General features: G+C 32.6%; 1 protein-coding gene across 1 annotated transcript; it reads left to right on the plus strand.

The window, feature by feature from the left end:
• Nucleotides 1-1,600: 1,600 nt before the first annotated feature.
• On the plus strand, nucleotides 1,601-7,091 carry LOC143084151 (uncharacterized). The gene is made up of 7 exons (XM_076260558.1): nucleotides 1,601-2,254; nucleotides 3,401-3,471; nucleotides 4,075-4,131; nucleotides 4,612-4,911; nucleotides 5,422-5,547; nucleotides 6,346-6,652; nucleotides 6,841-7,091. The coding sequence occupies exons 1-7, from the start codon at nucleotides 1,924-1,926 to the stop codon at nucleotides 7,089-7,091; spliced, it is 1,443 nt and encodes a 480-aa protein (XP_076116673.1). The 5' UTR covers nucleotides 1,601-1,923.
• The last annotated feature ends 6,265 nt before the right edge of the window (nucleotides 7,092-13,356 follow it).

Below are 13,356 nucleotides of genomic sequence, written 5' to 3' on the forward strand. Positions count from 1 at the left end.
GTAGTTTTTATTATTACTGACTTATTGTTTTGATGTTATATTTTTTTAATTCTGTGTTTACTAGTGTTTGTTTATCTTGAAAATCTAATTATTTGTAAAGTTGTGTCTTTTGGCTAGCATCAACTACCAACAAGCTCTACCTTAAACAACTAAATGATGAAACAAAGAACCAGCAATTTCAAAGCATTGATATTGATATATTATATAATTTTGAGAACCGAATGTCATTTGTTTTAATAAATACTCTCGGAAAACAGATTTAATAAAGCAGATTTTGATGTTTTATCTTATTGCATATTTTACAATTCATAAACTGAAATTATTCAAAATTTTGCTGGATATTTTCATTAAAAAGTAGTAAAACGCATTATGATAACTGCCTGTATACTATTATATATAACCTGAACTTCAATAACACTATGTTGTTCATGTTTGATCCTAATGAATATCAACTATGATTCAGTCCCACCGTTTGTTTACCTGTTTGTATATAGGATGCACAATCGTACCGGGTCCTTTAAAGAATATCATACATATCACAGTCAAATCTTTTTAATAAGGGTACCAGTAAGAGGAAAATATATGACCTTTATAATCAGGAATCTCTAATACAACTAGATGAGGTATTATGCGCTGCCTTTTGATATCAATTTGCTATTTAGAATGTATATAAAGGCGAGTTGGACTGAATATCACATAATTCTGAGATTGGTGACGTCGACAATCATATGAAAGTAAACGAACAGTAAATACATTCCTCTTGCTCTTTCTTCCATTGTAACTTTAATAGCCATAACATCTAGAGCTTCCATTGGATACCTCACTCTTAAGATGGTGTTTCTTAATGAGAAGTCGTGACTGAAAGAGTGCTTCTGAAATCAACTTTTTTTGTAATGGAACATTTACTTTAGAGCTTAAGATGACACCAACATTTATTCCTTTAGATGAAAAAAAAGGGACAGGAAAATCAATGATTCAGACAAATGCGGAGCTCAAACTTGATCCTTTCAACATTGGAGTTTTAACGTAAAATAATAGTTATGGTCAATTTTATTCTCCATATCAGCTATTCGGAGGCCTACCTTTCAAATTGTTACCAATTAAGAGTTGTTCCTTAACAAAATAAGACTTCTAGGCTTTATAAATCTAATCACAATTTAAAAGCAATTATCTGTAATGACCAAAATTAGCTGGAAATGCATGGTTGCATATTTTTTAAATTTCAACATAAATTTGAAGGACCTCCTAATATATGTTGAAAAACATAACTTTGATTCATTGAAATGTTTTGGTTACCATGGTTACGGCATGCAAATTTTCCTTACTCCACATTTCCTGTGAAAATATAGCTAACATACTACAAAGATGTATTTTGATGCTTTCTCTAATAAATAAATCTCCATGACTGGTTCCATTTATCAGAGTGATACCCAAATAATTCTTAAATTTGGAGAAAGAAAATTTTATGCAAAAAAAAATTAAGTTTGTTGTCCCATGAAACTTAGTAATATGACCTAGATTCGGTCCAGCTCACCTATTTTTGAACACAAAAAAAAAATATTTTGTCAAAATCAGAAGATTTAATTCTTTTTCCCATTTGGAAGAAAAAATATAAAACTACATATTTCAAAACAAAAATTGGTGGGGTCTATGCTTATTTAGAAACATTGGCCTATTGAACTCCCCCAATTTCCCTCATTTTCAACAAGAGTTATTTCCCCTTGCAGAACTCTTCAGTGTAAAAGTCAGTAAGGAGTGTGTGTCTGGCAGACACAATCTGAACACTATTTTTTAAAGTAAAACATATTATCCATACTTAATGTCTTGGAATATTTGTTAATTTTCAAAAGAGATCCTAGTTAAAAGCCATATGAGGAGATGTTGAAACAAAAGTAGAAAAACATTGATTTGTAAGTGACTGGCATGAGTTGTAAATTTAAAGCTAGTAAATATTCAGGTGTAGGGTGTGATGGACAAATTATTCTACTAGCATCTGTACAGTCGGACGATTCAGATCTACTGTTATCTGAAATCGGTCTGTTAAACACCTACAAAACAGAGGAGTACACCATTTGTGGTGAACATTTCAAGTATATAAAAGAAGAAAATCGTCTTTCATGGGTCAGGAGAAAGTGCTGCATTCCATCCTCAATTTCAGCACACAAAAGTGTGGCTAAAGGAGACAGAAAAATAACAAAAGATGTCATGTATAAAATTCTTACTACAACTGGACTTGTAGTGCCTATTGGTGCACGTAAGTAGTTTTATATTTATAATTTATAACATATACTTCATTTCAAGAGGGTGGTCGGAGGGGTCCTGATCCAGAAATCCCGGGCGTAAAAACATGAAATCCTGAGGTGATGAATTTAAAGAAATTTAAATCCCGACATCCTGAACTTTAAAAAGAAAGGGTCAATCCCGAAATTACAAGCTTAAAAAGACCTGATCCCGATGTCCCTAAAAAGGTCATGCCGCCCCTCTTTCAAGAACATATTAATTTATAGTTACAATTCTTTAGTTTAACAATTTCCTAATTTTTGTTAATAAGAGGCCAGGCTTTTTTTTTAAATTTTATACAAGAGGGAGGGTTGCAGTTTTTCGTCTCTTTTTTTTTTGTCCCCCTAAAATTATTTGAAGGGGAAAAAATAATTTTAGAAAAAAGGGGGATCCAGTAATGTTTTCCTTGACACGAAGAAAAAAAAGTGAAATCTAGTATCTACTAAATCAGATACACATCTAGTAATGTAGTCTTACTCTTTCAATTTTACAGATACATTAATTGTGAATATGCTTAAAAAATAAACAAATGAAAAAATACTTTATGTTTTTGACACCTTTAAAACCTTTCATAATTTCACATGACTGTCAAGGCTACATGTAGCTATAATGAGAGATGAGAAGTTGGATTCAAAGTTCAAAATTTTATATATTATAGTTTATCAACATGATCAAAGTATGGAAGTCTGTTTAATACTTTTGCCTCTTTTCTGTGTAAACTGTTGGCTGTTTTTGTTCATTGTAAAGAACTAGGAGAAAAAACTTCAACCTAGGGAAGGTTTTTTGTTATTTGTGAAATATTGGTGCAAGTTTACTTTTTACTATTGTACTGTAACATGTGTGATGACAATATGTTTAACAGCCGACCAACAATTTTGGATGAGACACAGACACCACACATACTCTAAATTCTCAAATGCACAATGTCATATATGAATGGAACAAAACAGATACTAATACAGAGGTGTATTGTAACAAAATAAATTGATAGGACCTAAGAGCTATACCAACTTATCTTAATCTTACACATTATGACTTTTTCTTATTTCCTAGTACTAAATGTATTCACAAATGATTAATATATATATACATAATCATGTAAACTGTATTTTTTCCCCAGCAATTTGCACAAACTGCAGAAAAGAGTTGTCAGTTAAACCAGTAGAGACTATTTGCCATGAATCTTATGCAGTAAGTTATTTACAAAATGTATTGTTTACAAAAATTATACCAGTTGCACATTTTACTTGTTTCGGTCTCATATTTGTTGTTCATAAATTATTTTGTTATAAATTAAGTAGGCTGTCAGTTTTCTTATGTTTTCACAGTTGTCAGGATGAAACCTTTTATTTGTTCAACAATGTTCAACTACATGTACCTGTATATGGTATGGGTGTTTTACAAATTGTAAACAGTACTATGTTTTATTACATAATTATTTAATATAATATATTCATTTTATTATATAGATTTAGTAGTTTCATTTGCAGTAATAACACACTTATTTTATGCAAAAATATTAAAAAAAGGAACATAGTTTATAAGAAGAAAGATGTTTCTCTTGTTTAAACAATTTGAATATATAGTTGTGGATATATATAAGCATACATGTTTATTTTTTTTATTAATTGTACATGTTCATCTTAGAGTCAACAATTTAAAAGTGATATTATAAAACTTATACAATCATATGCAAATGTGAAATAGCAAAACTGTTCATTTATTTTAGGATACTAGTACATAGGTGTATTTGGGCCATTTTTCTCTAAATAATATTTTTATTTATTTTTGTAGGAGGGTGCCACATCATGCATTGCTGAGGAAAAACGAGAACGTCACACTATTGTTGAGGTTAATATAAATTTAGCTACAAATAAGCATTTGAATCACAGCCTGAACAGTAAATAATGCTTGTAATTGGAACTTGTGTATATATATGTACATTTAAAAAAGATGTGGTATGATTGTCAATGAGGCAACTCTTCACAAGACAAGAAAACAAAGTTAACAACTATAGGTCACTGTATGGCCTTCAACAATGAGCAAAGACCATACTGCAATATATTTATGTAGAAATATCCACTATATGATATATTAAGATTGATCTTTTTCACCTACACGAAAATAGCACTGACCTAAGTTTGTTCCCACAATGCAATAAGTTTCTATTTGTTTGTTAGGATATTTAACAAATAGTCTTAAAGAAACAGAAAACCAACATAAAGGTAAATAATGACCTAACTTAAATATTAGTGAGCTTCTAACACAATTGATTAAGACATCCATTTCTTTCATATAGACAAGTTGTCAAGTTTTCTATCACTTTTACAGGTAAATTGTTTTTCTGATGCTGATAGTGAAAGCCAGCCAATATTCAGCCAAGACTCTGAGGCTTCTGTGTGTGGCATTGGAAAACTTGAGAAGCTTAATGCTTATCTTGAAATAACAAATGTTTCTCCAATAAAAGAAAAGACAACACCATTAAGTACTTCCTGTGAGAAAACAAGAAAAAAGTGTGTATCCAAAGCATTGGAGTGCCTTACTGCTATTTGCAGCACAATATGCCCAGGTGAAGGGGAAGAATTGGAAACCATGGTTTTACAGGCAAAACAAACTCTTCTTAATGGAAAGGTAAGAATTTAAATTGCATATATGGCAGTTAAACATGATAAACTAAAATCTATAGTTAAAACAATAATGACAATTGTCCCTGAATATAGAACAAATCAATTGGAAATTAGCCTTTTTAAAAATACCTATAATTGCTTACATCTACTATGTTTGAAATTTGGTGGATAGTTGTCTAATTGGCAATTATGCCACATGTCTTTTTTATATTTTTGAATTGTATTAATGATGTATGACCCCATTACTCTGATGATATCTATATACGTCTGTACATGTACATTACAATTAAAATATTGTTTTTCTAGAACTCTTTATTATATATCTAACTGATCCTGTAATAACATAATTATTGTGTTTTGATGTGTCATAGATTTAGTGTTGATATTGCCTTTATTGACCTAGACTCAGTCTCAGTCAGTGTTGGTTCTTTATGTGGAATCTCACCATATATGTATGTACATATATATAATATTGACTCACGTTTCTAAAAATTTTCTATTGTTACTATTATAGATTACAACATTAGATCAAACTAGCTTTATACTGAAGGAAGTGTATTTACAAGCTGAGTCTTGGACTTTACAGAGGCAAATACTGTCTATTATTTGCAAGGACAGAACTTTTGGAGAGATTAAGGAAGTAAGATCATTTAATTATAGAAATAATAAAAAAATGATACTAGCTGCTTTGTGTAAAATATTATCCTGATTTAGAGTAATTTCTTGCAATTTGCTTGGCTGATATTGTCCTAATAAATTTCAGTACAATTTTTAATTAAGTCAATTGGAATTATCTCCCTTATACTATTGACCTAATAAAATTTAAAAAAAAATTAATTGCTTTATAGTCCTTATATTTTAAATTTTTCACGGTTTTAGATAAAATATTAAAAAGGACCATTTAAGTGTATTTTCAGGAATTTGAAGAGTATCACCAGAATGCCAATCAATAACTTTGTGGAAAGGCATGTGATATAAGTCGAAGCATGTGATAAACTTTTCATATCAGCTCGCTAAGCGCCAATTTGAAAAATACGGATTTTACGTGAATTAAATGATAACAATCATACAGTAAAAACCATATGTTATTTAGTCTAAGTATAGGATAAATATATATATATGTATAGGCATCTATTACTACAGTTATGTGTATGCCATAAAAGACTATTTATATTCTCAAATATTTAGAGGGTTATTGTTCATGATTAATTTCCAAAAATAATTCATTTTATGGGTTTAATAATAGTCAAAGAATAGATCTTTATTTAGAATTTTGGGGGATTTTTGCCAATAAAAAAAATGCAGTTATCAGATCCTAATTCAGATGTTATATTATTGACAGGAAATAATTTACTTTCTAGACTTACAGACAGTTATATTAAAACATAAATTTCCTGGCAAAATATTAAAAATATTTTACTTTATCACTTTTTTTCAGTTATTACCAAATGTGTCAGCCTGGAAGTTCAATAAAGCCAAGCACCATACAAACGATGGTGGATGTGGTATGCCAGTTGCACTTGACAAAAAATGTAGGAACAGGGTAGACAATGAAAAACTTGAACATTTTATTGACTACATACTGTCATCTAACATTATAAAGGATTTGCCTTATGGGACAAAGACCATGAAACTTTCTTCAGGAGAGGTTGTTGAAGTCCCAAACCTGATAAGAAGCCTAGCACCATCTTCACTGATAACACAGTACACACAATACTGTGAAGCAGAAGATATCAAACCATTAGGTATAATAGAATATTAGAGTTTGCATATTTTTTCTTTGAAATGTTTTAATTTTGCTAATCAGAGATATAACGACACATAATAAAAATTAAGTTGAACCTCTATATAATAACTACATTAATATTAATTTTATCTTCCTCCAACTCAAAATTGGATCTTTACGATTCACAATTTATACTTCCTTTTACAGGATCCTCAACATTATACAAGATTTTAAATGATTGTTCTGCATCTGTACGAAAATGTATAGAGGGATTAGACTACTATGTGGCTGAGGGGGGAAGATCTTTCCTAGACCTGGAAAACATTATAGAAAAATTAGAGATCACTGATGAGAGAAAGAAAGAGATGATTTCATGTCTTCTTAGTGGTAAAAGCTATCTAAAGTCAGACTTTAAGGTAATATATATAGAGTATGCACATATAAACCAGAATATTTAGATCTATATTCACTTTGAGTCTGATGGATTGAGAGTATGGAAAGCGTACAAAATAGAAAAAGGTAAAGGGTTCTGTGAATTACATAAAGATACTTTCTCATATACCAGTATAAATAAAAAGATATGGTATCAGTGTCAATGAGACAACTACAAAAAATGTATCCATCTAAGCCGCAATGTATAAAAAGTTAACAATTATAGACCTGTCAAGGTATATCATGCTTTATCAGTAATGTTTTAAGAAGTATTTATAATTCAACCCAATAATTTGATCACTTTAACCTTGAAACAACTCAAGCTTTTGTGGCCATATATTGTCCATCCATCTGTCCCTCACTAAGCCATTACCAGTCATAAAAGTAATAACTGTAAGCATATATAGTGTGTCCAATATTTTCTGTATGAATGACTTGATGACTTTGCTAAGTGTTTCATTTACATTTATGTTATCATTTAGCTCCTATTTGTAGAAAACATATTTGTTTCATTTATTTTAGGACAACTTATTCCTTGGAAATCACTTGGGTCTCCACCAAAGCCAGCTGAACTTCTCATAAAATTGAACTGGACAAATGAGGAAACTGTCAGCAGATCTTTGAGTACTGAAGGTAAGGAACCCTAAATTATAATGTTGCATTCAGCTGGCAGTATGTTATAATTAAGAAAATATTAAATCAGATAGGGAAAATATTTCCTACTGGATGAAATAAGCATTGCACTAATGTTGTGATTATTATACTGAATGTCAGTGGCTAAATTTTAAATAGATCTAAAATGAAACCTCAGTGCATTTACCAACTTTATTAAGTTTGTAACATGACCCTAGAACTAAGACATAGAGGAAAGATACAGATGACTTGTTAATGTGATTCATAAAAGCAGACAAAGTTGCCTAAAAACAACTTTGAGTGGGCCTTCAAAATGTTCAATACTTTGACAACCTAAAGAAAAAGACAGATACAAGCACACAGGAACACATAAAGACATGCACATATATACACAAATATGAAAACTAAAGCTTTGACACTATTAACATAAAGCGATAATGCTCCTGGACAGGAAGGTAATTTCTGCTCAGCCTGTGATAACACTCATTTTAATAAATCGCCTAATTAATTGTAGGCTTGAGTAATGTATTTGACAGTTTTATCCTTTTTTTTTAAAGATTAAGATCTACACCCTAAACCAAAGAGAAGGAAAATTTCGTATGATTGTCCTAAAGATGGCTGCATCAAATCATTTAGCTCTAATGAGACATTGGATAACCACCTTCTGCTGGGAGATTGTAACTATGTACAAGTCATTTCTGTTCATGACAAGGCTAAAATTATGTATGGCACAAAAGTAAACAGCCTTTTCATTAATACCCAGTCAGTGTCAATACCATCAGACTCAGTTGTAGGAGAAAGTGGGCTGCGTCAGGGATGGGCTCTGAAAACCAAGAAAAAAAGAGTAATTTTTCCAATTTTTTTTTCTTGCAGTAATGTTATATGATGAGATGAATCATTTGACAAAGTATGACTGAATTCTAAGATCATTCATTTCCAAGCTCCTATTTAAATAGTATGGTCCTTACAGAGAATTGGTATTAATAAATCACTTCACCACCAAAGATTTTTAGGTCTTTCCACTTTTCCGTGGAAAGACCTATTGGTTTTCTTCTGATTATTAAGGTCTTTCCTTTTACTAAAGGGAAAGACCTTACTGTATTTCTTCTGATTATTAAGGTCTTTCCTTTTACAAAAGGGAAAGACCTTACTGTATTTCTTTTGTTTATTATTATTATTATTATTAAGGTCTTTCCTTTTACAAAAGGGAAAGACCTTACTGTATTTCTTCTGTTTATTATTATTAAGGTCTTTCCTTTTACAAAAGGGAAAGACCTTACTGTATTTCTTCTGTTTATTATTATTATTATTATTATTATTATTATTATTATTCTTCCGTTAAACTTTGACAAATTTAGCCGCGTTAACCGTAAGACGTGTCGCTTTCATATTCACACTTTGTATAGATGTCATGAATACCTATCTGGAACTCACCCTGTGAGTCGAAATATTTTGTCGGTTCGGAGTAATCCCTCCGAAACCAAAAAACCTTGTTATCGTTCCAACACCGTAACCATAATAGGTAGAAAAAAAACAAAGGGTGAAATTTGTTCAGGACCAGACCCCGGTTCTTCGTTACATTTGGATCGAAAAGATTCAACGACTCATTGGTAGGGTTATGCCCCTATGAAAATTAACCGGTGTCGGTGGACCACCAAAACTCAGAAACCGTAAGTCGTAGAGACCTAGGATCTTCACCATTCATCATCAATTCATGTATCTTCGAAAAATATCTCAAGGTCAAATTTGTATGTTGACCTTGACCTTTGACCTTACACCTTGTTATGGAATAATCTCAGCAACCATTATACTTACAGAAGTTTTAAATAGTGGAAAATGTTTGGGTCATTACCGTGCATTTTTGTTACATTTTGACCGAAGAGATTTGACCTTTTTTTAAGGGGCATCAAGCCTGTTTTAGGTTTCTGAAAACACAAAATCAGCTTTTATTATATAACCAAAGGTCCTAGACCCTTGGGGTCTTCAGTAATGGCATTGGGGATTAATGACCTTGCCAAAGGTCAAAAGGTCAAAGGTCAAGGTTATGTCCCAGAGTGCGAATTTAGTGTTTTTAACCTTATATAAAGGATTTTTAGTGTGTTTTCGAGCCTTTTATGGTTGACCTTGACCTTTTCAATACATTCTACGTCTGTTGGAACATGTATTTTACATTACAAAAGGAAAGACCTCTCAATTGTTCAAGAACAATTGACAGTTTATTAAGGTCTTTCCTTTTACTAAAGGGAAAGACCTTACTGTATTTCTTCTGATTATTAAGGTCTTTCCTTTTTCTATAAGGAAAGACCTTACTGTATTTCTTCTGTTTATTATTATTCTTTTTCCGCCAAACTTTGACGAAGTTAGCAGCCTAAACCGTAAGACGTGTCGCTTTCATGTTCTCACTTTGTATCGGTGTCATGAATACCTATCCGGAACTCACCCTGTTAGTCGAAATATTTTGTCGGTTCGGAGTAATCCCTCCGAAACCAAAAAACCTTGTTATCGTTCCAACACCGTAACCGTAATAGATAGAAAAAAAACGAAGGGTGAAATTTGTTCAGGACCAGACCCCGGTTCTTCGTTACATTTGATTCGAAAAGATTCAACGACTCATTGGTAGGGTTATGCCCCTTTGAAAATTAACCGGTGTCGGTGGACCACCAAAACTCAGAAACCGTAAATCGTAGAGACCTAGGATCTTCACCATTCATCAAAAATTCATGAGACTTTCAAAAATACCTCAAGGTCAAATGTGTATGTTGACCTTGACCTTTGACCTAACACCTTGTTATCAGAACAACTCAAAAACCATTATACTTACAGAAGTTTTAAATAGTGGAAAATGTTTGGGTCATTACGGCGCAACTTTGTTATATTTTGACAGAAGAGATTTGACCTTTTTTTAAGGGGCATAAATCCTGTTTTAGGTTTCTGAAAAGACAAAATCAGCTTTTACTATATAACCAAAGGTCCTAGACCCTTGGGGTCTTCTGTAATGGCATTGGGGACTAATGACCTTGACAAAGGTCAAAAGGTCAAAGGTCAAGGTCATGTCCCAGATAGCGAATTTAGTGTTTTTAACCTTATATAAAGGATTTTTAGTGTGTTTTCGAGCGTTTTAAGGTTGACGTTGACCTTTTCAATACATTCTACGTCTGTTGGAACATGTATTTTACATTACAAAAGGAAAGACCTCTCAATTGTTCAAGAACAATTGACAGTTTAATTATTATTATTATTCTTTTTCCGCCAAACTTTGACAAATTTAGCCGCGTTAACCGTAAGACGTGTCGCTTTCACGTTCACACTTTGTATCGGTGTCATGAATACCTATCTGGAACTCACCCTGTTAGTCGAAATATTTTGTCGGTTCGGAGTAATCCCTCCGAAACCCAAAAACCTTGTTATCGTTCCAACACTGTAACCGTAATAGGTAGAAAAAAAACAAAGTGTGAAATTTGTTCAGGACCAGACCCCGGTTCTTCGTTACATTTGGATCGAAAAGATTCAACGACTCATTGGTAGGGTTATGCCCCTATGAAAATTAACCGGTGTCGGTTGACCACCAAAACTCAGAAACCGTAAGTCGTAGACACCTAGGATCTTCACCAATCATCATCAATTCATGTATCTTTGTAAAATACCTCAAGGCCATATTTGTATCTTGACCTTGACCTTTGACCTAACACCTTGTTATGGGATAATCTCAGGAACGATTATACTTACAGAAGTTTTAAATAGTGGAAAATGTTTGGGTCATTATGGCGCAACTTTGTTACATTTTGACTAAAAAGATTTGACCTTTTTTTAAGGGGCATAACCCCTGTTTTAGGTTTCTGAAAAGACAAAATCAGGTTTTACTATATAACCAAAGGTCCTAGACCCTTGGGGTTTTCAGTAATGGCATTGGGGACTCATGACCTTGACAAAGGTCAAAAGGTCAAAGGTCAAGGTCATGTCCCAGATAGCGAATTTAGTGTTTTTAACCTTATATAAAGGATTGTTAGTGTTTTTTCGAGCTTTTTAAGGTTGACTTTGACCTTTTCAATACATTTTACGTCTGTTTGAACATGTATTTTACATTACAAAAGGAAAGACCTCTCAATTGTTCAAGAACAATTGACAGTTTAATTATTATTATTATTCTTCCGCCAAACTTTGACGAAGTTAGCAGCCTAAACCGTAAGACGTGTCGCTTTCATGTTCACACTTTGTATCGGTGTCATAAATACCTATCTGGAACTCACCCTATTAGTCGAAATATTTTGTCGGTTCGGAGTAATCCCTCCGAAACCAAAAAACCTTGTTATCGTTCCAACACCGTAACCGTAATAGGTAGAAAAAAACCGAAGGGTGAAATTTGTTCAGGACCAGACCCCGGTTCTTCGTTACATTTGGATCGAAAAAATTCAACGACTCATTGGTAGGGTTATGCCCTATTAAAATTAACCGGTGTCGGTTGGCCACCAAAACTCAGAAACCGTAAGTCGTAGACACCTAGGATCTTCACCAATCATCATCAATTCATGTATCTTTGAAAAATACCTCAAGGTCAAATTTGTATGTTGACCTTGACCTTTGACCTAGCACCTTGTTATGGGATAATCTCAGAAACCGTTATACTTACAGAAGTTTTAGATAGTGGAAAATGTTTGGGTCATTACGGCGCAACTTTGTTACATTTTGACCGAAGAGATTTGACCTTTTTGTAAGGGGCATAACCCCTGTTTTAGGTTTCTGAAAAGACAAAATCAGCTTTTACTACATAACTAAAGGTCCTAGACCCATGGGGTCTTCAGCAATGACATTGGGGACTAATGACCTTGACAAAGGTCATAAGGTCAAATGTCAAGGTCATGTCCCAGATAGCGAATTTAGTGTTTTTAACCTTATTTAAAGGATTTTAAGTGTGTTTTCAAGCTTTTTAAGGTTGACCTTGACCTTTGACCTTTCACTTTTTATTGGATATCTCAAAAACTATTATACTTACAGAAATAGTAAATAGTGCAAAATGTTCAGGACATTGGGGACTTTTGACTTTGATAAAGGTCAAAAGGTCAAAGGTCAAGGTCATGTCCCAAATAGCGGATTATGTGTTTTTGACCTTATTTAAAGGGTTTTTAGTGTGTAATAAAGCTTTTTAATACATTATAAGTCTATTGGAACATGTATTTTACGTTACAAAAGGAAAGACCTCTCAATTGTTCAAGAACAATTGACAGTTTAATATTGTTCTTACATCTCTTCTGAAAAAAAAAATCCACATCCTTGTTATCAGTTGAACTCGGACACTACAAGTCCAATCGACCCCAAAATTTGCAGTCAGCAGGGCATACATGTACTTAAGGTTCATAAAACAACGTGGTGCAGATATCTCTCAAGACTTTTCCTAGAGAAAAAAAATTGCAATGCCGTATAAATTGCTTGCTAGGTCCGTAAATCTCAGTGAAATGCTACAATAAAATGTCCGCTCCTAGATTGAAATACTTATCTGTGTTACAAACTGGTGCTGAAAAATGTACATTATCAGAAAATAATCCTTAAATGTGTTTTAAAGTTACATCGAATCAATTAAATCCAAAACATGCACTGCTGGTGAACTGTGATCAAAATGTCAATTTCCTACAATGACAAAAGAAATTACATTGTGTACATTCC

This window comes from Mytilus galloprovincialis, chromosome 7 (genome assembly GCF_965363235.1).
Source record: "Mytilus galloprovincialis chromosome 7, xbMytGall1.hap1.1, whole genome shotgun sequence".
Classification (NCBI taxonomy): Eukaryota; Metazoa; Mollusca; class Bivalvia; order Mytilida; family Mytilidae; genus Mytilus; species Mytilus galloprovincialis.